This window comes from Boleophthalmus pectinirostris, unplaced genomic scaffold (genome assembly GCF_026225935.1).
Source record: "Boleophthalmus pectinirostris isolate CB_2022bp ecotype Guang Dong unplaced genomic scaffold, ASM2622593v1 HiC_scaffold_3, whole genome shotgun sequence".
Lineage (NCBI taxonomy): Eukaryota > Metazoa > Chordata > Actinopteri > Gobiiformes > Gobiidae > Boleophthalmus > Boleophthalmus pectinirostris.
Window position 1 is genome coordinate 32,057,000 of NW_026571299.1, and position 25,103 is coordinate 32,082,102.

Genomic DNA, 25,103 nt, shown 5'->3' on the forward strand with positions numbered 1-25,103 from the left:
TCCTCATAGAGGAGGCATGCTGTCTGGCCGGTGAGTTTCACAACACTGATCGCTGAATTCTAAAGGCTTTCATTGTTTTTTTCTTTGAATATTTTTGGGGTTTTTTTGTTTTTAGAAGTCAGGAAGAAGTCTACGCTTTTGGACTTTGGACAGAAGAATTGTAATTCTTTATCAGGACAAAGCGGAGATATGGGAACATGGAAGATAAGCAAAATGTCCGCAGCTCTGCAAAAAATACATTTGTAAGGTAATGAAAGGAAGTCATATTTGCCTAACAGTGTGGTTCATGTTTGTAAATAGTATCTTATTTGTTTTACACAAATAAAAATAGCCCTTTAACCACTAGTATATTAAAATAGTCTTTTAAGCATAATACGAATTGAAAATCTAAAATCTTAAAGCCATATGGCATCCACTGTAATAATGTTGTCAAAATGAATATACAAGGCCTTTACCAGTTGGTATTTTAGTGACTGTTGGGGATCCCAGAAAGGAAGAAAGAAATCAGATATGTATGATATTATACTACACAAAATTGTGTTAGTGTGTTAGCAACTTCAACTGAAACTAGTATTTTTTAGCCAAACATATTCACACTACAACCAACTGTTGAATGGGAGATAAAATATTTCTGACGATATTTTAGATTCATGATCATTTTTTTAATGTACATTTTTGTTTATGTATATTTACTCATATGTTTATTCTTGGGTGTTCAACACTGAGGATGCTAAAACAATTAACAGATTTGCCTCTAAAGGTGAATTCTGTAACTTTTCTGATAAATAGTCCTCTATTGTGTCCCCATGGAGATAGTACTGTTTGGCTACATTGTTTTACAGTATGGAATTAAACGACAAGGAGACATGCTTCATCAGAAAGAATACAGAGTACAACTTTAATTGTAGACCCAATTCCAATCTACTGTTTTGTGGTTGAATTCTGACCTGCGAAGTGTAACATAATATTTTGTCGTCTTCTCATCATTTATTTATTTGGGTTTTTTTTGTTTTTGTTTTTTTTTACAGTGTAGCACTTTGAGTCTTGTGGGTCTTGTGATGGTGCCTGTTCAGAGACCTCCTTATATCTAATCTTGCAAAGCCAAACTTAACCATGTCAAACTCCCAGGAGCAAAGTCTTGATGAGGATGTTATCTTCCTCCCTGTGACCGAAACGTGTTCGGGCTTTTTACACTCCGAAACTGAACGCTTGGCTTTGGAGAGACTTTTAAACGCAGGACCTGAAGCGTTCTATAGCACCGTGGGATCTGAACATTCAAGCTGCTTTTTATCATCTGAAGAAGTTACTGATCTGACAAATTGGGTCCAGGACTACCACTTGACTCCACCGCCAAAGGAGGAACTTTGGGATAATGGACCAGACCTGGGTTTTGAGGGTTATTCGTCCACGTATTACCCAGTACATTCGGACCTACCCGCCCCGGGCCTGGCCCTGGGGTGGCCCGAGAGGACCCCCTGGGGACAAGAGGACAGTGTCAAAGTCTACACCAGCCCCCCAGCAGAAGGAGAGCCGTCTGTCAGAGAACTCATACGACAACATCTGCAGACAGCAACTCAAGTATGTGCTTCTGAGTGGTTTCTTTTTTAAAATTTATATTTTATTCAAATTTATATTAATTTGTATTAATAAAATTTTACAGAATAATAATAACATTTATAACGCCTCAGCACTGAACTATGGTGTAACATGGACTGTATATATAAATGGACTTAGCTAACAGTCTAGTCAGCGTGTTCCAAATAGGAAGTTCGCATTGTGGACTCCTCTGTCTCCTAATGACCCTGGCTCCCATTGACTTACATCAGAATATTGTGGCCCCTCTCTCTGTAACTGCTGCTGTGAGCCTTGTCATTTTACATTAACCCGCTATACATGACCCTGGTGTTTTTTCCCTCTGTTTTGTCAGTTAAAAAATTCTGTTCATAAAATAGAGCCTGGCTCCAAATTCACCCCTGTAACCATGAGCATTGTGAGCTTCATTTGAGTGGAGCTGAATGCTATGGGTGACGTCACACTCACTAGTCCACACTAGTCCACTTCTTTATACAGTCTATGGGGTGTAAAGGCTCATCTATCAGTTGATCTCTCACCAGGGCATGAACAGTCTTCTCTATTTTGTCTAGTGTACTGTATCCGCCCTTTTCCAAATCTTAATGAATTTGTCCACTTGCAGCCTAACACAATGCAGTCATGTTCTCCAAATTATATATACTGAGTATACTTGTTACATGGAAATGTTTTTGCTTTGTCTGGAATGTTCCACAGCATTAAACATACTTATCTCAATGCAGCTGATGCCACCAGGACAAATTACAGGTTTAGTCTGTGGTGAGATGACCCCGTTCCAGTAAAAATACATGCATCACCATCTAGCTGAATACATGCAAAATGTTTGAGTTAAATAGCATACTTTGGAACAGAGGCAAAGTTTTAACATATACAGTATTTGTACTATTTAAATGTGACCACTAACTTCTATCTAATGAAAACTTGAAACTAACTGAAATAAGTGTAGCACTGGATGATTTCGGGTTAAAAGTAGTATGTGATTTATCTAACAAATACTGTAAGCTACATTTATATTATATTGTTTAGAATCAAGACTGCTTGATTTAAACGTGTACAGGAGTATTAACAAGAACTGGAATATGAACTTCCACCCTAATCACCAAATTCATTTCATAAGAAGTTTGTTGAACTAAAGGAGCCTACAGGGTTAGCAGGTTTTGTACATAACAAATAGCAGGAAGATAATTCAATGTTCATAGTAGTCAATTAGTTTGTCATGGCTGATTGTGTTACTATTGGCAGGAATATACTGAAGCTTAGTCTGCAATAACAAGTTGAGCTTGACAGTATAAGAAAAAAAAGTATGTAAAAAAAAGTAAAGGTAGTTTCTATCTGCAGTGCCCATGCAAACCAAACCTGTCAAACCATATATTTTCCCATTCTTTTGTTTTAAAACATCACACTCCACACTTAAAGTTACTCAAATATCACTAATTACAAGCTAATATATTATTTTGATCAGTCACTCTGACACTTTTTCTTGGGTACTTCTTGAGTTCTTGTTATAACACCAGTTTCAATATATGTGCATCCTAACTGAATAACTATTTGATTTGAAGAAAGCAAATTAATACCCTTAGCCTTTCATTTAGTTTTCACTGTGATATTGAAATTGGTATTTAGTGATGTGACATTTTGAAGACTTTTGCCCATTCATGAGATGTAATATTTTGATTTGAATTGTTAATTGCTATGGGAACAGACTTAATTTTTCATGAGTCTGAAAACCGTGGATAGATGTTCCAGCTCTGTGGTATTGAAGTATAATGTTTGATGTTGTGTTGCAGATGATCGCCATAGTAACAGACAGACTGACAGACTGCACTGTGATTGGGGACCTGCACAATGCTGCCTCTCGTGGGGTCGCCGTTTACATCATTTTAAACCAGAGGTCCACTCACGAAAGCACTTTGCTCCGGCTCAGGCATCCGGTAAGCCCAGACCACTCATGCAGAGAAGTGGGGAGGTTAGCAAAAGCAAAAGCATAGATAGTACTGCTGTGGAAATAAAATTAGATCAGATTAGATTCAATGTCATACAGGTAGGGATGTAACCATAATTACTATATCAGTTTATCGTTCAGTACCTGATAGATGGAACAATAGTATTTGTCTTGGTTACTTTTTCTTTGTGCCAGTAGGGAACTTTTTTGTATTTTTCTGTACTATGATAAAATAGGAGCTGTAGAGGGTTGACTAAATAACTTTTATATTATATTGTACATTATAGAAAACTAACTACAAAAGTGTCTCATCTGTTATTTATTTATCACAGTTAATATTTTTAGAATAGTTTTTTGGGGATAACCTTGCTTTAGGGTTTTTGTGTCAATGGCATAAATTAGTTACAATATTATCATTTATTGTCTATATTTTCTTCACCAATATATCACACTTTAAAGTTTCTTATTGTGTCAGGCCTGACATAGAACAAGGATGTTATGTAACAGTTTGATATGCCAAACATGAGGTAACATGTTGTGATTCAATCAATCATTTAATCAATATCATTTTATTTATCCCCAAAGGGCAATTGAAGCACACTGAGTAGTAAAATGCAATAATAATAAAAAACTCAAACAAAGTCTCATTGCAGCTCAACAGATTGAGTTATCTGATCCATTGTTAGAACAGTTTGAGGAGAAGAGAGCCCTCAGAACAAAACTGTCATAAAATGGGATATGGGACTCCATCTGGGTCCATCAGTATAGGACCCAGAAACATGAACACTTAACACACTGTGGTAGTAGTATTGTCCATTCAAGTCTGGTCATGCTTCCATGATGACGTTGGCCATAGAACTATCTCATGGAAAATAATATATAATTATATGAATTACCAATAGATTATTTGGTGTAAGGGTATGACATGACAGCTGTCTCATTCATCACAGAGATTTAGATCTGAGTGATACCATGAAACAAGTAAATGTAAAAAAAATGAAAATAATTCTTCACAACATATTTTAAAAGATATTTAGTGAAAATCAAAGTACAAAAGTACAAAATTGAATAATACTGTTATCCACTTTACCCCAAGAACCCTAAGAAGACAATTTGCTAGCAGATGTTGGCTCAGAATGTCTCTTGATGATTAAACCTTTATTTAATCAAAGCTGTTCTGTTACTTGGTTGATATAAAGTGATTTAGTTATTTAACCAAACTGTCAAACCAGTGTATAAGTACATTCTGCTGTATTGCGTTCAGCATAATTTTAAGTTAAGATATAAGAAACACAACATTCTTTCTTTTCACTGTTACTGAGCATTAAAATATTTTCTTCAAATAATAATAAAGTATAAGTTACATTTAATTTATTCAAAGTACTACTACTAACCAGTCTGCTCCTATGAACAACACACACACTCACACCGCTTTCATACTAGGCAATGTGGGTGAAGAGTCCTAAGGACACAATGGCACTTTTGCCACTGGTGCCACACTGTGGAACACTCTCCCATCCAAACACTAACCAAGCCCTGCCTTGCTTAACTTCTGAGATCTGACGTAATCAGACATTGACAAGGAGGCTTGGCCTACTCAGGTACATTGCTACGTATCTCCTTCCTACCCACCTGCGCAAATGCACAAGCCCTGCCCACAACTGTACACACCTAGCAGCAACGTCTGTTTATCCTCTGGATAAATAAATAATCTTAACAGCTGATTCACAGCTCGGGTCAATAATCTTATGTAATCCTCACCGGCACGAAACTAGGCACAGGTTAAATCAGTCCTGGTATCTCAGCGGTGCAAATGTGGCATTTTCTCACAAAGCAATGCAGTGCACGTTACAGCTAAACAGGTTACGCAACATTCACAGCTTTCCCTTTGGTTTTAGCAGTTAAGAAAGAGAGAAGTCTGCAGGTTATGGCACATTGTAACTTCACATAGTACAACCTCTCCTGCCTTGGGGTGACAAAAAAGTTTCTAGTTTTGAATGGTTTTGAAATTACTGTAGACAAATGCAAGGAAAACAAGCACCTTCCCTCTAATTCACACAAACCTTCCAAGAGTTCTATTAAAAATGATACATGTTGGATTTTCAACTCACATAGTATTTTATTATAAACATACTGCCTATTGCCCCCCCACTATTAACCTTATAAAGCAGAACTGGGCATATTGTGGCCCGTGTGCTTGGCCTGTCTTTATTAATCTTAGATCTTTAGATCTTTATTAATTATAGCATAGTAATAGTTTACAGTAGCCTGTATTTTACCAAAAGTTTGCTTCTGAGCATTTGTTACACTGTTGATCATGCTGGCCTGGCCTTCTGCAACATGCCTTGATTGAAATAAGGTCCCGAGGAAAAATAACTGCACACCCTCTTCTAAAGATAAATACATTCAAATGAGCTATCGGTTTCATTTATGATTGAGCCACATCATATTGCTATTGAAAAAATGCATTAACCTGATCCTGTTTGTGCCCCTGACAGAACATGCAGGTGCGATTGCTCGGAGGGAAGAGTTTCTGCTCAAGGGCGGGCCGAATGGTGGTGGGAGAAATGAAAGACAAGTTTGTCCTGGTGGATTTACAGACTGTGATTCATGGCAGCTACAGGTCAGTTTAGACACGACATCACGCTTCCTTTGTTGTCTTACTCTACACTCAGCACTATACACTGAAGGGCAATGAACATTCATCATGAAACCATCAAACTATTTACTCACTCATTTATACACTAATCTTCACAGGCGGGTCAGGGGTTTAGCTCAAGGATATAACAGCAGAATCGAACAGCTGACTATACGGCTAGTGGACAAGTGCTGTACTAACCGAGCTACTGACGCTGGTGGCAGAAAATTTTAAGTGAAAAAACACATAGCACACTCAGATGGCTGATGTCCAAAAGCTTTTTTTAATTTAAATGACATTTGTCAGATCACTTCTCTTGCTTTGGACCACAGTATACAAAATGGTTGCCCAGGTGCTCATATCCTCCTCCAAGACATGGGAGGTCCCACAGTGAGGTCACCCAGTGAGATCTGAAAAATATATTTTGGTTATGATGCATGTTTGAAGCTATTAGGTTGATTAATTGTGAAAAAAGTCCAAAGTCTGGTATTTAAAAACAAATAAATATGGCAACAAGAAGTGATATGATAACAGAAACATTTTCAAATCATCTGAATTTTAAATCAGTGTTTGGTATATGACCAGACCGTTGCTGTTTCAGACTATGCTTTAAGACTATTTCTGACATAAAAGTAAAAATATATAGTTAGCAAAAATACCTGGTTGACTTTAGTACACAATGCCATTGTGGCCTCAAGTAAAACATTTCACCCTACTTTGCTCTTAAGCTGACAATCCCTTGTTCATGTTGTACAGCCTCACGTGGTCAGACGCCCACCTACACCGCCAGCTCGTCACTGTCCTCACCGGCTCTGTAATCGACTCATTTGACCAGGAATTTAGGATCCTCTTTGCTGCTTCCTCCCCTGTGCCAGAACCAAGGAGAAGTTCTGTTAGTCAAATAACCAACCATGTTAACAACTTTACGGACATGTGGTTCCCAAAACATCTCCCGTTCGTGGATGCGGAGATAATCAACCCGCCATCACCCCCTGGTGATAGCATGCTGGACTGGGATGCAATGGGGGTGGTAACAGGAGGGAGCAGTGTCCCGAACAGTCCACTAGAACAACATGAAGATGTGTTTTTGATAAACACAGATAAACAAGAACCATTGAATAATGTGATGATGGACAAAAATACCAAAGCCATGGATCCATTTTTTAGCAATAAACACATTGACGTTGGCAAAAAGAGGTAAGGAACAAAATCAAATCTGTTTATTTTATTGTAGATTTTATAAGACTGATTTACAAAAAGTGGACAAAGCTTGATTTTAAAAAAAAAGCAAATTAAAGGCCTGCCGTGTCAACAATGACAATTTAAAATATTATTAACTGCAATGCTGTTAGTATCTTTATCTTCCATTTATTTAAAGGGGCCATTTTTGACCTGTTATAATGTTGTTTCCTCATCACAAATATACCTGGAGTTGTGTTTTGCTTCATTCACACATGTTTTACACACAAACCCTGCTTATTGAAGCTGCGTTCTTCTCTCAAAACACTCTGCTCCACCTTGTGATGTCATGCGGTTATATAGGAAATACTTGGCTGCATAGGCTTCAAGAGCTTCATACACCTTCAGTAGAATCGTTTGGATAATTTTAGCCTGGATTTAGCAATCTTTACTCAACTAAAGGTAAAAGGTAGCTGTTTAACTACTACATCACAAGGTGCAGAGCATTTTGCATTTTGCGCTCTGTAAATGTAAACAGATTAATAATAAAGGAACCCTCATGCATGTGTGAATGAAACAAAATACAACTTCAGGTATGTTTTTGAGGAGGTAACATTATAACATGGCTTTAAACTCATGAGAGTCAATTTTGTGTAATATAGGACCCATAAGTAATATTTACAGCGGTCTGGTAGCCGTTTGGGCATTTCATGATATTGTATGTTACTTAGGCCAATGTACATTCAAATGTCATGTTAAAATTGGCCAACATCTAATTGACTGCATTTATTTTCTATTTTCTTCTTTCTATTTTCTATTTACAACCATTATGCATATGTAGCTTTTGGTATTCATTGTTTATGTACTTTCCAGGTTAAGTGAACCTCCACCTCCTATGTCTCCTGCACCTCCTATAAATCCTCCACCTCCTGCACCTCCTAAACCTCCTGCACCTCCTGCACCTCCTAAAACTCCTGCACCTCCTGCACCTCCTATAACTCCTGCACCTCCTGCACCTCCTAAAACTCCTGCACCTCCTATAACTCCTGCACCTCCTATAACTCCTGCAGCTTCTGCACCTCCTATAACTCCTGCACCTCCTGTACCTCCTATATCTCCTGTTACCAAATATGTCTCACAATTAATGGAATCTTACGGGTAAGTCAGACATAATTAACAAATCTTTTATTATTAATGTGGCATTGTTAAAATTTGTGCACTTCCTTTTCAGCGTAACAAAGCCTACACTGAAAGAGCGTCTTCCCAATCCAGAGATAAGAATAGAGCCATGGTAATCTCTCTGGAATATGTTAAAAACTGAGATAATATTGAAATTAATTACTCATAATAAGTTGAAATTTCTTGCAGGATAGAGCCTATGGTGGAAAAAACTGTTGCAAGACAAATTTCTCAAGAGCATACAAAATTCGATAAATACTTAAAAAGGCCTGAGAAGGAGCCAGAGCCATTACACAATGTTAATGCAGTTTCCCACATAAAAAGACGACAAGATATAAAAGAAGAAATTACTGTGAAAGAGGAAAAGAGTGACAGCAAAGATGAATCTTTTAAAATGGAAAACATGCCATCCTCAAGAGTAAGTGTTTTGAATTTTAGACAGCACAATATTAGTATAGTAAGTTAGTTATAGTAATATAAGTAGTATTAACACAAAAATATTTTGTTATGTATTTAAATAATACATTTTATTCTTGCATTTAAACAACAATCAATGTATTCTTCACACCATTTGAAGAAACAAAACAATTATCCCTACACAAAATATTGCTTTGAGGATTGAAATTATATTGATAGTCCCTATTTTTTTCTCTTTGTAGAAACCTGTGATTTTAAGGCTGCCCCACAGTGAAGACACCAGCTCTCTCAGTGACATCATGAAGAGGATGAAGCAAAAGCAGAGCACCTATGAGCAAACAAGGGAGCACACAAGGGAGCACCCAAGGGAGCAAACAAGGGAGCACCCAAGGGAGCACCCAAGGGAGCACCCAAGGGAGCACCCAAGGGAACACCCAAGGGAGCACCCAAGGGACCACCTAAGGGACCACCCAAGGGACCACCCAAGGGACCACCCAAGGGACCACACAAGGGACCACACAAGGGATCCCCCATGGGAGCGCTCCAAGACGGCCTTCTCGGAGCTAAACAGGTCCTTGATGGAGCTGAATGTTCCAGGCCAGGAGCAGGATGAGAAAACCACCCCAGTGCCTCGGTTCAGGGCAGGGGTAAGCGTACATTAAGTAACAGAGAGATGTAAGGTAACAGTTGGGTAAGTTTGGGCACAATTATACTGCCAAGTTGGAAGATTGTGGTCAATTGTAAAAGAGAAAAAATACAGAATTTTCAAAGAAGCTATAGGATTGGGATGCCTTCTCTATGCTTTCTGGTAGAGGGTCTGCACTAGCGGACACAAGGAAAACAGGTGATGCCAACAGACTGTTACTGTTGAGCCTGCTCATAGTAAGCACACATGATTTTCAAGATGTATATAGGCCTGTATAATTGTGATAAATAATTTGTAATTCAGTGAATGCAAAATAGAGGTGTTTATTGCTGTACTGTGCAACACCCAGACAAAACAATAACATTTACATGAAGACAAGTAGGTTGCAGATCCCCCAACAAAAAAGATGAAAAACACACTATGGGATTATGGACAAATAAACATAAAATTGCTCAACTGTTACCTAAAATCTGCACTCATTTGTTTTTTCATGCAACTTTTTGATGGTTAAAGATAGTGAACAGCATTTGCTTTCCTCCCTACTGTGTCTCTCCCCAGGCATTGGATGTGGAGTTGGTGACCCCGGCTTTAGCTCTTATGCAGAAGAGGAACGACTATATTCGGAGCTCCCTCTACAGGCCTCCTCTGAACTTCCAGCTCAGAGAGAGACCACGCAGCTATGCCTTCAGTCCAGACTGGAAGGGCTCCCTGTCTGAACTGGAGACAAGGAGCGAAGGACATTGAAATATACTGTTACCTTTTAAAATGTGTTTTCATGAAAATATGGTTGCTACTTTTGGTGAATGAAGTGACCCATGCAGTGTTAATACCTACTATAAAGATAAAGCATAGTAAATACTGGGATTTTATTATGGGATGTTGAAGTAGTTTATAAGCTTTATCTGTAAATAATATATATATATATATATATATATATATATATATATATATATATATATATATATATATATATATATATATATATATATATATATATATATATATATATATATATATATATATATATATACATATGGCTGCTATACTTATTTTCTATTGTTTGCCTATTTATTTTCGATATAGGCTCTTACAAACTTTCACTGAGGGAAAAAAGACATTCATTCTCATCCAGTTGATGACATAAACTGTATGTAATAATTAACTCAAATGCATAGTGTAATGTATTGGTAAATTGTAAATGAATGCATTTATTTCACTTTGAGACAGATTTAATATGCATCAAATGGTTTATTTTTGTTTCAACATCTTTAGATCAGCGGCCTGTGTTTACATGCACACCCATCTGATCATTATCTGATTTCTGGAGATTATTTGAATGTCTAGTGAAAACTTATAACTGTGTCTAATATGAGTAATCTGATTTCTTTTATTGTGATTGTTCACCTTTGAGCAGGTTTTGACAATTATGCAAAAAAATAAAAGAATAAATACAATAAAATAAAAGTGCAAACTAATGTGGCAAAGAGGCTAATGAAATTTATTTTGTGCACATAAACCTGTATCATAAATAAAATCTAATTTTGTCATCAGATTATTTTATTCTGTGTAAATATACCCATTGTTAGACTAGTATTTCTAAACAATTTATTTTACAGACACTTCAGGGGACGCCAATTGACGATAATAAAAGTGTATGTCCTTTTATAAAGAAACCATTTTATTTCTATAAACATGTTGGAAGGTTTTGTTGCCGCTAGTGGGCAGTAGGCAGTTTTCATCACCCGAAACGAAGCGAAGAAGAAACTCGGAAACACATGGCGACATCAGCTGAGCTAGAAGACTCTTTTTAATCTAAATTGTATTTACTCTTAGGGTTTGATCCAAGCCACACATACTTAATCTCTTACGGTTATTTTAAGAGAAAATCAGTGGAACATTATTTCAACATGGTTCGTGCGCAAAGGTAAGTTTGGCAATTATGGCAACAAAACTACATGGGAGTCAAGTCAAATCCACACGTGTGTTTCCATTGACTTCCTAAAATAAAAACATTAAATTAAGGTGAAGCTGTAATGGTTGTTTTGTACTGATAGAGCTAAACCCACTGGGAAACCAAAGAAAAGACCGCAATACGATGAAGACGACCCAGAGGCGTACAGAGACATGCCTGTCCCTGATAAGGTAGATTTATGTACTGACTGTATAGGCTACTGTGTGTGAACTTTTTGTTGTTATTAGCTTTGAACTGTTGTTGTTTTGCCCTATATTTTACATGTTTAATAATGATTACATGAAGTCTACCTCTAAATATACATATAGGATCTATTTTCTCCGAATACTGGGTTTTTACAGTTTTCTGTTATACGGGGAAAAATGCATTTCGGCTTATATATTGTTTCTTTTTCTAGAAATCATCCAATTACATAAAGGACAAAATTGATGAGTTTCACGATGAAAAGATTGCAGTAAGTATGCAGTACATTTAATGATATTTAATTAATAGCCTGTAGTTTTGTAATGCTGGTGGTGATTTTATGTTTGTAGAGTCTTCTGGCCCGAGGAGTGCAGATGGACAGTGAAGAAGAAGAGCTGGATGATGAGGTTGGTGAATTTGGCACTTACTATTTCATGGGAGCTTTCAGAAGCTTAAAAAGGTTTTAAGGGAAATATTCTTAAACTATTCAATAAATCATTGCCCCAAAATAGTGGGCGATATTGACAAAAAATACTATAAAGACATTTTTTTTAGGTCATTTTAATTTGAATTATTCTGTCTTAAATGTTGAGACTCAAGAATTAGAGAAACCTGAATGGGCTGTAAAATGAATCACAGAGAATTATCATTTTGTATTATTGTAGTTCTTTTGTATCTTTTCATTATACACTTATTTATTAGATATTCTAATTTTGCATATGATCTAAAATTTTGCAGGACGAGGTGATGCCTTTGGATGATTCCGAGGAGGAAGAAGATGTGGAGGAAGAAGGGACAGACATGGAGAGTGACCTGGAGGAGAAGAAAGAGGAAGGTAATGCTATGTACCTGTATGTATTTTTTGTGCACATCGAAATGAAATAATGGGCACAACATTATTGATATTTCTTTGGGTTTAGAGGTGGCCCTTCAAATTATATCTTGTATTTTTTTTCCCCTCAGATCTTCCAGATGAAATGGCTTGGGGCAAAAAGAAGAAAATGTTTTACGACTCTGACTATGTGACTACCAGTAAGCATCTTCTATTTTTATTTTTGTGATTACAGGTTTAAAACGGTGTTGATTTTAGTTGACAATAGTAATTTTATTTATTTAATGATGTTTGTTTACAGAGGGGAAAAAACCTGAAGAGTTGGAAGAAGAGGAAAAAGAGGAGGAAGAGGAAGCCATCAAAATCCAAAAACGTTTAGCTGCAAATCTGAGTGAGGAGGATTATGACTTGAACTTTTTCCAGGTAATCTTTATTACATGCAACACATACTTTTTGATGATAGTCAGTTACATTGTTTATTAAAGTGATTGTAATGTTTTAGGAGTTTGCGGTTGAAGAGAAGGACGAGGAGGGGGAAGTTAAAACAGAGGAAAAGATTGTTAAAGATTTAAAAGAGATGTCCCAAAAAGAAAAGATGAAACTGCTGAAGAAAGAGTCCCCAGAATTACTTGAACTCATTCAGGATTTCAAGAAGAAGGTGACAAAAAATAATTTATGTACCATAATAATTATTTGGCAGCAAAAAATATGACTTGCTTTAAATGTCTTTTTTTTTGTTTGTTTGTTTTTCTTTTAATTGCAGCTTACTGAATTGAAAGATGAAATACAGCCGCTTGTTCAAATGGTAACCAATGGAAAGATCCCACCAGGAAAAGTAGGTTGATTTTTATTTTTTTGAGTTATGCAAATTAAGAAAATCTTTTATGAACTCATTGTACCAAATTTGATTTCTTATTTTAAAGGGTGCAGAATACCTCAAGACAAAACAGCAGCTATATTTAAAGTGAGTCACAGATAATACTAAATGTTCCTGTTTATTTTTTGTGCTCACAACCAATTAATTTAATGTACTTTTTTGTTTTAGCTATTGCACAAATATCAGTTTCTACTTGGTATTGAAAGCAAAAAGGATACCTGCTCATAACCATCCAGTGATTGAAAGACTTCTCACCTACAGAAATGTAAGGCACTCCCTACAAAACAATAATTAACATTATTGCCAGAGTGTTCTTATAAAATTCATGTTTTCTTATTTTGCAGCTTATCAATGAACTCAGTACAGTAGATGCCCGACTTGCTCCACAGTTTCAAAAGCTGCTGGCTGGAGAGGAAAGTCTGGGCGGTCAGAAAACAGATGGCAAGAAGACTAGTAAGAAAGAAAAGGTAATATTCATGAACACTTTTTCTACCAATATTAATATTTTTTACATCATTTCTCTGTAACTGTCAATAATGTAATGCATTATAGTTCCAATTGCTTCACCTCATAATTATGTATAATTGTTGCCACGTTTAGTCATCACTCGCCCTAGACAGATTTTGACTATTTTGTTCCTAAGCAACGTTGACTCTGGCTAAAAATGCAACAAAATTAACTTAACAAAACAATATAATGCAAGAGTTGTAATGAGAAAAAATTAATAATTGCAATTTTTTCACATGTTAGTTAAATAATCCATGTCCAAAATTACCAGTACTACTTATACCGCTTTTTTTGTTGTTTCCAGAATCTTGAAGAGGTTGGCTCTGCAGACATGGAGGACTCAGACTCTGAACTGGACGAAGAAGCAGCTTTACAGTTTTACAAAGGCATCGAGCAGAGACTGAAACTCAAGAGGAAAGGCAAAACTCCAGAGACCGAGGAGTGAGTTGAGAAATGAGATAGATTTTGATATTGTTTAGAAGTTTAGCATTTAATTGTTCTAACTTTTTCTCTTTTTTTTAACAGAATGGGTGAAAATGAAGACGAGGAGGAAGATGAAGATGCCAAGAGACGAATTACTTATCAGGTAAGTTGCAAAAATTAAAATTTTAAATTTTAATCAGTAAACAGTTCCAATTTACATAGGCATTTTTACCTACCCTGCCATCTACACGTCTATTGATTGTTTAATGTCATCTGAAATCCAGCAATAGCATTTGTATATTTTGCATACAAAAATAATTTTGATAGTATACTTGACCATGTATTACACAACTAAATTCTTTCTTGTTTTAAACCTATAGATGGCCAAGAACAAGGGGCTAACTCCAAAGAGGAAGAAGATTGACCGCAATCCAAGAGTCAAACATAGAGAGAAGTTTAGACGGGCCAAGATCCGCAGAAAGGGACAGGTTTGTAGTTCCCACGGTTAAGTTAAATTTGACATTTTAAAATTTTTATTTTTAATCCTAAATTTCAATGACGTCCTACCAGGTCCGAGAAGTGCGCACTGAGGATAAGCGCTACAGTGGAGAGGCGTCTGGTATCCGCGCTGGAGTCAAGAAGAGCGTCAAACTCAAAGTCTAAAACTAAATGTAAACTGTATCAACGTTATTGTCAGTGTATTGTTAGAGTTTCAACAGGTTGTATAATAAATTCACTAAGTCTTGTTGTAGTCTTATTTATTCTATATTATCAAACATAAGATTGTTTACAGTCATAAAGATAAGGTTCTTCTCACATTTACAAGAAAGTAATCTTTAAAAAGGCATCTGTTAAGTTTATTTACTGTATGCAGTAGGAAAGGCAAAAATGTATTTAACTTACAGGTAAAGACAAGCCAAAGCCTGGGTAAAGCAAAGGGTACATAAACAAACTGGACATTTTATTAATTATGCCAGTTGCATAATATATTAATAAGAAGAAGATTGTTGAAGTCTGTTAGAAGAAAGTGGAGAGGATGTGATAGTAACAGAAATCTGTATCTCTGATTAATTCTTGTGGGCTTATCAAATTTAATGAGGTCAGAATTTAACCATTCATTTACAGATCAAAATCATCACTTTGCTCTTCATATGCCCTAAGTGCAATTGCTACTTTCACACCTGTATCTTAATCCCTTTATCCCTAGATACAATGCCTGAGTGCCATGTTCTATTTTAATTGTTGGATTAAAATCAGAAGAAGAGGTGTATCTAATAATATGGCCAGTGAATTTACATTTTATACCAACATGCAGTTCTTTTGGCCCCTCAGACTTTTTCCTGGTCTATAAATCTTTTGTGTGCCAATGTCAAGTTACTCACTATCCTCTCCTCAATCTCAATGTTGTTTTTCACATCTTCATCTGATAAAAGGAGCTCCACCTGAGTGTCCCTGGTTACCACAACGACGTACCCCCTCCGGGAGTCCAGCACATTGGCCACTACAGCCTGGTGCCTGTATGTGTCTAGGGCCCTTTTGGCTTTGTCCAGGAGAATGGAGGCGTCGGTCTCCAGTTTAAAGGAAATGACGAAAGCTTGAGGGGCCCAGTCCTTAACCAGTGGAGACAAGATCTTAGGGACCATGTTTAAACTGAGCTGTAGGAGAAGAAGATGAATGTAAATACATTGGTATGATATTTGATTATTTACTGGATCCGTGACTCTGAGGTGGGTATGTTGTACTCAGATAAAATTACTTTGATGTTGCATCACTTAAGCAGAAGTAAACAGTAGTGATTTGAACAATTACTCAAGAATAAAGCTTTAATTACTATTTTCTAAGTAGCTATGAGTAAAGTATAACATGCTGCTGAGTTTTACATACTGTATTATTTGCCATTGTAAAGACGATAGTTCTCTCTCTGGTAATAATATTGTACATTCTTTAATATTAAAATGTATTTACCTGTAGTGGCCCATTTGAAGACTGAATTTTGTGTTCAGGCATCTCTGATGCTGGGATATAGAAATCAGAAACTGCAGCAGCCAAATAAAACATGGCCTTGGAACCTGGAATAAAAAAAAAAACATTTTGGTTAATTTTGGGGTAGGATGATTGCCACCCATAGACTGTATATACAGTGTATAGACTGTATAATGTATTTATACAGTCTAAGGTGCCACCAGGTCACTACTATTTCAATTTAAACTAAATCGCAAACAAAAATAGAACTGTCAATTGGGCAAATGTTTTTAATATTGCATTTTCTTATGTAGTAGAGCCTGATCAGATGAACAGTTACAAAAACAGAAAATAAATCAAAGTAAATATGCCTTACCTATAGAGCTGAGGGCCTGTGCTGCAGCTTTGAGGAGATGCAGGTACTCTGACAGTGCGCTGAACTCTATGGGCAGAAGTAGTCTGCTTTCTTTCACTTCCTGATAACGTTTTAGCACTTTGGCAATATTGGGAAGCACCACCTGACTGACCACCACCTCCCCTCCTTGACCCCCCTTGAGCTGCAGTGCATCCAGCATGTTTATGGTTGAGAACATTCGGGTATATGGGTACAAAGAGCGGTGCCTGTGTAGGAAAATAACTGCATATCCAGCTTCTATGAAGTACTCTGCAGAAGATGCTCCTCTCCGCCCACTGCTGAAATTGTCCAGAAATCGGACAGTGCGGGACTCGAGAGGGACTTTGGTGCCCCCTGATGTTATCACAACCACCCTGCGACCCTCTGAGGCATGGTAATGGGCAAACTCAGTCATTCGTTCCTTCACTTCCTCAGCATGGGCGGGCACAGCAAACTCCTCAGCTAGTTTACCATCTATGTTTGGTTCTGCCATTGCCTAAAATCAGAAACAGTCATAAGGAAGAGGTGAGAATCAATTGTGCTAGTTATAGGTTTTGAAGGTACACTATGTAACTTTTGTGATCAAGGATATGCCACGACCATGTCTCAGAAGTGCTATTGCCTTGCACAGAATATTCTGTTCTGCAGTAATCCATTAAACTGATCTAGCTACATAAAGACAAGCAGGTGACGTCACCTGACCAAGGTTAAGATCTGCTCAGAGGCACAGCCGTTCACAGTAAGAATGCTTTCAAGGTTTTTTTTTTTTTTTTTTTTTTGCAATAGAACATGACTGAGGAAACTTCTAGGCAAAGCACCAACATCTCAGAGGAGACAAGCAGGTGGCAGACCCTCCATCAGAAAAATTACAAAGTGCACCTTTAAATAATAAATGTTTACTTCACAATAGATAGATCATATTTTCCAAGCTACCTCTTCATTGGTGAGCATATAAAAATACTGTCATAGAGTCAAGCAGTTTTGGAAAGTATGACTTAAATTCTTGCAGCAGTCTCTCTTATTTTTAGATTAAAAAAAAATTCACCATCACATTCATTTGGGCTCAAATGTTGAAACTACTGTGATAAACATTATATCACACATTTAACATTGTAAATTAGCCTTCGTTATTATTAACCAAGTGCAGAATAAAATTACACCTTAGTTCCACGATATTATATTAGATTTACATTTACAGATCCACTTTACCTTTGATTTAGTGTAGTGCAAAAACATGTGGTGAATGTAAACAAACCATGCGTATAACGTTACTCACTGATTGTCACACGTTTCCAGCAATATATCGAGATCAAATGCAATAAAAGGTAAAAAGCTGAGAACAAGTTTATCAGAATCAATCCACAAAAGCCACTACTAAGCTACTTTAGTCTCCTAAAAATTTCTGTCAAATTTTGTTCCAGTGTGTACTTCCTGGTTTTTGGACTTCTTCTGTGTTTCTGTGTCTGTGGTTCAGTGACCAAAGAGCGCCCACTAATGGTGCAACAAATAACTTACTTTTAACAAAGATTGGGTGTACTTTGTATGGATCTATTAAAATAACTTTGCTCCTAAATTCTACCTGGAAAAATACTTTCAATAAGCAAAAGAAATCAAAATAGACAAAATATGCAGTTTACACGTTATTTTTTAAAAGATTGGATATATGGTCACAAGTTCACATCACTATTTTAAATCCATATAGAAGAAGTGTTGAATAGTCCTTTGGATGTGCTTTGCTAAGGATGATTTCATAATAACCACTTCATCATTAGTATGTCTCTAAATAATAAATAAATAATAAATGTAAATTAAATACAGTTGTATTTAATGTCCACCAATAAGGGGCGCCGTTGCACTATACTATATTGATCGGGGTAAGCGACTGTTCTGCTGATAGTAGTACTGCACCCTCATCCCTCTGGACCCAAACCAATAGATCCATGACGACCTAAACTCATGCAAATATTCAACATTACAAATTATACACTTTTTGGATTTAAAAATAAATGAGATATACTAATACACACATTTTATAGGTCCTCTAGTTTGTGGTCCCACATGAATTTGTGGAATGTCCATCAGTATTTGGGTTGAATAGGTTATGTATGTATTTATTATATTTATTATATTTAGTCTATATATTTATTCACAGTAAAGTTACTTTTTGCAGAAGGCGACAAACTTTAGGAGACGCTCAGGTGAAAAATCATTAAATTGCCTACTTTATCTCTACTTAAGAATAAATCTTTTGAATTTGCACATAAACGTACACAAAAAAAGGGCTGACATACAGTCAATTTCACAGTATTTTTGAAACTTCAATATGTGTAATGTAGTTTCATACACATGAGTTATATTATGTGCAGATTCAAAATGACTTTTTAAAATTTTCCACACGGAAAATTGTTTGCATACATAAAACAGAATGAATATATTTTTTCTGGTCTTCTGAAATACTGACGGTCTAATATCAAAGTTAACCAGACTTTGGGAAGCGACCCAGAGTCCTAGTTTCTGTTGCGGCAGGGCCAGAGGTGCTGAGAGGGAAACAGAGGGAAACCTTTGGCGTGCGTCGTCCTTAGTGTATGAAAGTAGTTCCGGGCACTTAACCCAAACGAGGGAGAGTCCCGGATGTTGGCTGGGCCGCCGCCGAGAGAAAGGCGAAGTGAAGGCGGAGTGAGGCAGTGAGGAGCACGGCCACGGCACCAGCGGCACCAGCGGCAGCAGCAGCAGCAGCAGCAGCAGCAACAGCACCGCGGGAGGGCGAGCACACCGGCGAATCTGCGCGCAGCCTGGACCCTATCACCCCCGCCAGGGACACTCCAAGGAAACCTCCGCCGAGAAGCAGCTGGAATGAAGGGGAGGGGGCAAGCACTCTGAGAAAACTACCGTGAGGGATTTTTTTTACTCGGAGCCAGCGTCACGGCAGCAGCTTTCACCCAGAGTAAGTGCGCTACGCGGGCATGAAGTTGCACTAAGGGCCGTGAAATGGACGACTTTGACGGGGAAGTGAGTGCTACTGAAGTTGTGGGGATTGAGCCCCTGAAATAGGCCGTGGCGCACTGCTTTGCGCGCACTGACGGCTCTGGGGACATTTGAGCCAAGCGGTGTTTCCTTGTGCTCTGTATGTAGTCTGTGTGCGCTGGGGTTGCTGTGTAAAGTTGACAGCTGTGTTCTTGGTTAGCCTGCTAGCCCCGTGCCTGTGGAGCAACCGGTGACACCTGACAGGGCAACTTTGACAGCTAACTAGCCAGTTTTTTAGCCAGCTAACTTTAGCCGTGCGCTGGCCAGGGCTTCCCTTCTTGGATAGGACCAAGTATGAAGGTTTGTTTTGGCTTTGTAGCGTGGATATATTGACCAATCCCGCCCTTAAAGGCTATGGTTAGCTAGCTGTTTGGTATTTGAGACGTAGTGGCCAGCATGGAGTTTGTGTGTCATTTGGCTTTTCCTACGTGCGCGCTGGAGGTATTTTGACTGGCACAGCTGTTGCAGTGTGTTCGCTCGACTGTCAATCGCCCCGTTTCTCGAGCGCCTAGTAAATTCCTCTTTAAAATAACGATTCCGCCTATGCAAAAACAGAATAAGAAGGCGTGTGTGTACGACATGTGGACCGTCGGATTCAACAAGTGCTAAGCATGTTTGGTTAATTTGCTCTCGCATCATTGGTAGATTCTGGAGGTGTATGTTCCGTGCCCTGAAATGAGATGACACAAGCGGGTTTTTGTCATGAAGTATTTGCATCTCATCTTTGTTTGTACAACATATTAACAACTGAGTACTGTTAATGCTTTCGTAGTTGTGGCATTTGCAGACATTGCTCGTCACCCATACTACAGACCTAATTTGACGTACCAACTTAACGCATGGATTCAATATTATGGCACTTTTGAGTAGATTACTCCCCAGAACAACACTAGACCACGCTCGAACTCACAACATGCCCATAGCTTTAGTCAGCACCCACAATCAAAAGGTCGACCTGGTTTGGTCCTTAATCACTCATCCTTTAAATAGCTGGCATTCACTGGGCTGTCGGGATGAGGCTATTTGCTGCAACATAGCGGGCTAAAGATACTCCTGACCAATATCTATTTGTAGAGTTACTCAGTTTATAGAATATTTTAGACTGGAATGCACAATGATACAGCAAACGTAAACACGAAATAAAATTGTACATAATAATGCACATAATTGATTTTTAAAAGTCTATCTCAATTTACATGTAAAGCATTTCTTAACAGTATATTATGTTTACTTGTTAATGTCTAATGTTTTTTATATTTAACCTCCCCATAACACAATTTTTGGTCTTGACAAACCCTAATTAGTGCCTTTTTAATGTATCAAATCATATGCAATTGAACATCATTTGTACACTGTGGTTGTGTATTTTACAGTGGTGGTAACTTTTAGCTGTTTGTGGCTTCGCTGTTGAGGAATTGGCCTTGTGTGCACTGCAGCTGAGGCACCACAGATTGCATGCACAAATCTCAATCAGGGCACAATCAGTTCCTGTTTGTAGACAAGGGACATGCAGAAGTTTTATTAAAGTGGTAAATTCAAGTCGAAGTTTAAGATGTGATGACTCATTTAGTTTTGCACCTGAAAATGCCCTACACGATGTTTTATTGTGGTTTGAATAGATTAGATGATTAGATACATTTTTAATGGAATAAATTAAGGACAATTCTGTAAAAGTTAAGTAGTGTTGTCACAATATTAATTTCAAAATTGAAAATAATTAAAAGCACACTTTATTAAATCATAGTATTTTCTTTTATATTTCCATGTTGTCTTGTATCTGTGTAATCCCTCAGTTGTCCAGGTAGGTTTCATAATGGTCCATGAGCATATACTAGTCATATGCTTGAACTGTATCAGAACAAGATCATTCTAAAACTATTCAGGAAAGGTTCTTTCTATCCTGTGAGTGTGGCTTTTTTTAGTATCAATACCTGCTCAAATGAGTATCTAGTTTTGATAAAAATGAGTACCAAAAGCATTACACCTTTACTTTACTATTAGATTTTTCATTAAAACCTCCGCACTCTTTCATTGTGAGACAGGATCAGTGCCTTGGCAGAGGTCTTTGCTCTATTCATGATTCTTGTTTTCATTTTTCCTCTTTGTTGCCATTTGTATAATTTATTTTTTTGTTATTATTTAAAAACCTGCCTTTTTCACCGAGCAGTTACTTAGTGCCTCTCTTTTGTTAAACAGGGTGGTGAATGAACTAAACGGGAGCGAAGATTACACATCTGCTTATTCTCACAGAAAGCATTTACAAAGTGTGAATGGGAGGATGTGATACAGAAGTCTTTAATGGTGGTTTTTAGCCTGCAGTGCTCTTTGTGAAGTCTATTGCTTAATGTTTTCAAAGCATGACACCTTCTCTTCCAAGGTCTCCACGTGCTGAGTGTGTGTGAATGTCTGGTGGCAAATAACGTATTGTACTCTGTAGAAAATAGTTCACTTTTATATCTGTAACGCAGTGTTTACAATAAGTGCTACCACAAATCAGTTGGACCAAAGTGACGTGGTTTAACCCCTCTCTATGAAAACAAGCAAGTACAAGAAAAGTTATGTTGTTACAAAATGTATGTTGTACAGTTTGTACTCTGAAAACTTTCATTATAAATTATTGATTTAAAAATATCTATAGGATACAGCAGTAAACGGATCTAGTTTAAAGCCCCAGTATGTAATTTTCTGGTGGTGGAAAGCAAACTACATGATTCTGTGGAAATAGAAAGTTCAAACCATATTCTCTGTGGATATGTTTTAAGCCATACTGTGGAATATTATAGCCAAAGGAATGATGAATGCAGTTAACAAATCATAAAAGCTGCTTTCAAATTTCCTCAACAAACAACCAAATCTCTTGTTTTATTTTGCATAAAAACTACTAACACTGTAGTTTAGATCTGTACAAACATGTTCTATGGGTGATTCTTGTATTATCTTGTCAATTAGTTAAATTTCCAATATTATACTTTATTATACTATACCTGTCATTACTATGTCAGCAAATGACAAATCATAATTCCATTGTAATCATCATATTATCAGCAAGGCAGCGGCTGAGGGTCAAGAATGAATTTTGAGCAAACCTTTAATACCTGTGTCTCATTTTGTATTCAGCGTGTGGCCCTGTGGCGAGTCCAGTCTCTCCCAGAGCCTCTTTAATTTGTCCCTTTCTTGAAGTGATTATTCAAATGGTAGCCGTGGAGATGCAGTTATCGGACTCCTGTGGTCGTTGGGCCTGTGGCAACATGAATGTACATCGAAAAACCCTTTACCCCCTCCCACCCCCCCACTAGTCATTATACTGTGGAGTTGGATAAGGCCCAACAGGTAACAGGGCAACCAGGTTTTAGCCGAAGGGCAGGACATCATTGTTCTGAAGGGATAGCAGGTGGATCGAATTTGTGAGCATAGCAAGTTGACCTGTGATTTTGGGTGTGCTATGGTAAACCTCAGTTTTTGAAGATGTACAAGATGTCCTTTTGTGCTTTTGTGCTGGTCTTAAAATATGGAAAACCAAAACTAGTTAATTTTTCAACAGTTTGTAGTCGACCAAAGTTAGTCCTCACTTCCCAAAAGCCTTCCTAGTATCCTAATTGTTCACTGCAATGAGCCTTTTTCAGAACTTACAGAGACCAGAACAGCGTTTTGCCATCACAGTAACCCTATCAACATCTAGCATGCTAATAGCACACTAAAATGTTTTATAATTAGATGCAGACAGCATAGTCAGCAATCTTAATTTAACCATACTCTCACAATCTATCTACTGGGGCATTTTTATGAAAAGAATCAAGTACAATCCCTTTAATCATTTATTGCTAGTAGAGTAAACTATTAGTCATTTTTAAAATGCCAGAAAAAAATCAATATTTGATGAGAGTTTTTTAATTGGTCAAAGTTTGTTACTGCCAGTCTAGCCTGAGATCCCCGGGTTACGTAGAATGTGAAGCACTAAGGTGTGTGAGTAATTAGTTCGTACCATTGTTGAATAAATAATTGTGGAAAGACTGATCATACATCATTTTGGAACATCATAACTAGGCTGAGTGCTATTCAAGTCCTGCCCATGCAACTCAGTAATTCCTTAAGTCTTCAGTCTAACTAAAAAGTTGTTATAATTGTTTTATATATAACAATTGAACAGACAGACACAATAAGACTGATTGATTGCTGAGAAGTTTCTGTAACAACTGTTCAAGTGTTTTGCATTACTACTATACTGTACTCCTTTTTAATAATAAACTTGAATGGACTAAATTAGCCTAAATCTGTGGAAAATTTGTAAATGGTCATATTTTTATATAGTGCTTTCCCACCTTTAAGACACTCAAAGCACTTTAAATCAAGGAACCAGTCATCCATTCACGCACACATTCAAACACCACCATGCTCATACACTGGGGGTGATGGAAGAAATGTCATGCTCAAGGACACAATAACAGCATTCATCTGTGGTGGCTGGAATCGCACCACCAACCTGTGTGTCAGTGGATCTGACCGCTCAACCAATGATGTTTATGTCAAGAGTAGGGCTGTGTAATTAATTTTCAAATGTCTAACAGTCTTTATGAATGGACCTAAAATTGGACTAAACCAGAACATTTCTCTCTCCTCTGCTCTCTATGCTCCCTCAGTGCTGCTCCACAAAAAACCTATGTAGTATGTCAAACCTTAGCCTTGGTCTTTTTTTATTATTTTCTGCTGTGCATCTTAGTGAATGCAGATGAACCTTACAGACCTATTCATCGTCTGGAAATGCCTCCCTGATTCCAATTTGAGCTGTGTTTGGCGTCACATAGTGCTAGGCCCCTCTGCCATGTTAAGGCCTCTTTATGTGCCCGATCAGAAGGGGATAATTGCACTTAAGTGAACCTCATTTAGAGCCGGCCGGAGCAATTACTGTAAGCGCACTTCCAGGCATTCTTCTGCCTTGGCTGTCATTGATTCACGGTGTCTTCCATATCAAACCGTGAATAGGATGACATTGGTGCACCATCATGGGACTGACAGATCCTTGGACGGAGTTTAATTAGTTTTTTTCCTCCCTAGAACGAGGCACTATTTTCAGAAAATAATTAAGAATGACAAATAGAAATTAATTTATTTTGAATCATTAAAGGTGCACTGTGTAATTTTTCTGGTGGATACATCACCTGCTTGTCTCTATGGAGATCTTATTACTTTGTCTAGAAAGTTCCACAGTTTAGCATTGTGTGTCTTCATGGAGATTAGCAGGAGGCACCAACAGGCCAAGTTATAGGTCAGATCTCTGGAGAGGAGACTTGCTTTAAGTAAGGGTGTATGTTTTTCAAGGCATTTTTGAACAATAAAACAC

At 37.4% G+C, this 25,103-nt stretch overlaps 4 protein-coding genes across 7 annotated transcripts in view; 3 read left to right on the forward strand and 1 right to left on the reverse strand.

Moving 5' to 3' along the window:
• On the forward strand, nucleotides 1-10,451 carry fam83e (family with sequence similarity 83 member E). Its single transcript, XM_020934227.2, has 11 exons — nucleotides 1-30; nucleotides 116-247; nucleotides 1,029-1,578; nucleotides 3,378-3,521; nucleotides 6,031-6,155; nucleotides 6,927-7,367; nucleotides 8,223-8,507; nucleotides 8,581-8,640; nucleotides 8,718-8,946; nucleotides 9,188-9,592; nucleotides 10,150-10,451. The coding sequence occupies exons 3-11, from the start codon at nucleotides 1,114-1,116 to the stop codon at nucleotides 10,333-10,335; spliced, it is 2,340 nt and encodes a 779-aa protein (XP_020789886.2). The 5' UTR covers nucleotides 1-30; nucleotides 116-247; nucleotides 1,029-1,113; the 3' UTR covers nucleotides 10,336-10,451.
• An 873-nt stretch (nucleotides 10,452-11,324) lies between these two features.
• utp3 (UTP3 small subunit processome component) lies at nucleotides 11,325-15,130 on the forward strand. Its single transcript, XM_020934228.2, has 16 exons — nucleotides 11,325-11,515; nucleotides 11,646-11,733; nucleotides 11,961-12,017; nucleotides 12,097-12,153; nucleotides 12,485-12,581; nucleotides 12,710-12,778; nucleotides 12,880-13,001; nucleotides 13,081-13,236; nucleotides 13,342-13,413; nucleotides 13,502-13,542; nucleotides 13,624-13,720; nucleotides 13,800-13,922; nucleotides 14,267-14,403; nucleotides 14,488-14,548; nucleotides 14,766-14,873; nucleotides 14,956-15,130. The coding sequence occupies exons 1-16, from the start codon at nucleotides 11,499-11,501 to the stop codon at nucleotides 15,046-15,048; spliced, it is 1,395 nt and encodes a 464-aa protein (XP_020789887.2). The 5' UTR covers nucleotides 11,325-11,498; the 3' UTR covers nucleotides 15,049-15,130.
• On the reverse strand, nucleotides 15,127-18,195 carry ppcs (phosphopantothenoylcysteine synthetase). Its single transcript, XM_020934122.2, has 4 exons — nucleotides 18,018-18,195; nucleotides 16,724-17,237; nucleotides 16,351-16,454; nucleotides 15,127-16,040 (listed from the first exon to the last, which is right to left on the reverse strand). Exons 2-4 carry the CDS (start codon nucleotides 17,232-17,234, stop codon nucleotides 15,714-15,716), a joined length of 942 nt encoding a protein of 313 aa, XP_020789781.1. The 5' UTR covers nucleotides 17,235-17,237; nucleotides 18,018-18,195; the 3' UTR covers nucleotides 15,127-15,713.
• Nucleotides 18,196-19,389: 1,194 nt separating this feature from the next.
• foxj3 (forkhead box J3) overlaps nucleotides 19,390-25,103 on the forward strand; it is a 125,113-nt gene continuing 119,399 nt past the window's right edge. For 2 of the 4 annotated variants that reach the window (XM_055160132.1, XM_055160129.1), the window contains exon 1: nucleotides 19,390-19,685. The gene's annotated coding sequence lies outside the window, so the exon portion shown is untranslated. Of the gene's footprint in view, nucleotides 19,751-25,103 lie in introns of all 4 variants that reach the window. The other 2 variants (XM_055160130.1, XM_055160133.1) reach the window with 2 other exon arrangements.

Excerpts from the sequence above, each read along its gene's own strand:
- fam83e (XM_020934227.2), top strand. The coding sequence starts at position 1,114 with ATGTCAAACTCCCAGGAGCAAAGTCTTGATGAGGATGTTATCTTCCTC. Across the intron at positions 3,522-6,030 it reads TGCTCCGGCTCAGGCATCCG|AACATGCAGGTGCGATTGCT; the intron begins GTAAGCCCAGAC and ends TGCCCCTGACAG. Across the intron at positions 8,641-8,717 it reads GAGATAAGAATAGAGCCATG|GATAGAGCCTATGGTGGAAA; the intron begins GTAATCTCTCTG and ends AATTTCTTGCAG.
- utp3 (XM_020934228.2), top strand. Across the intron at positions 12,582-12,709 it reads GGAGGAGAAGAAAGAGGAAG|ATCTTCCAGATGAAATGGCT; the intron begins GTAATGCTATGT and ends TTTTCCCCTCAG. Across the intron at positions 13,721-13,799 it reads GACTTCTCACCTACAGAAAT|CTTATCAATGAACTCAGTAC; the intron begins GTAAGGCACTCC and ends CTTATTTTGCAG.
- ppcs (XM_020934122.2), bottom strand. The coding sequence starts at position 17,234 with ATGGCAGAACCAAACATAGATGGTAAACTAGCTGAGGAGTTTGCTGTG. Across the intron at positions 16,455-16,723 it reads ACAGGCCCTCAGCTCTATAG|GTTCCAAGGCCATGTTTTAT; the intron begins GTAAGGCATATT and ends TTTTTATTCCAG. Across the intron at positions 16,041-16,350 it reads CTTCAAATGGGCCACTACAG|CTCAGTTTAAACATGGTCCC; the intron begins GTAAATACATTT and ends CTTCTCCTACAG.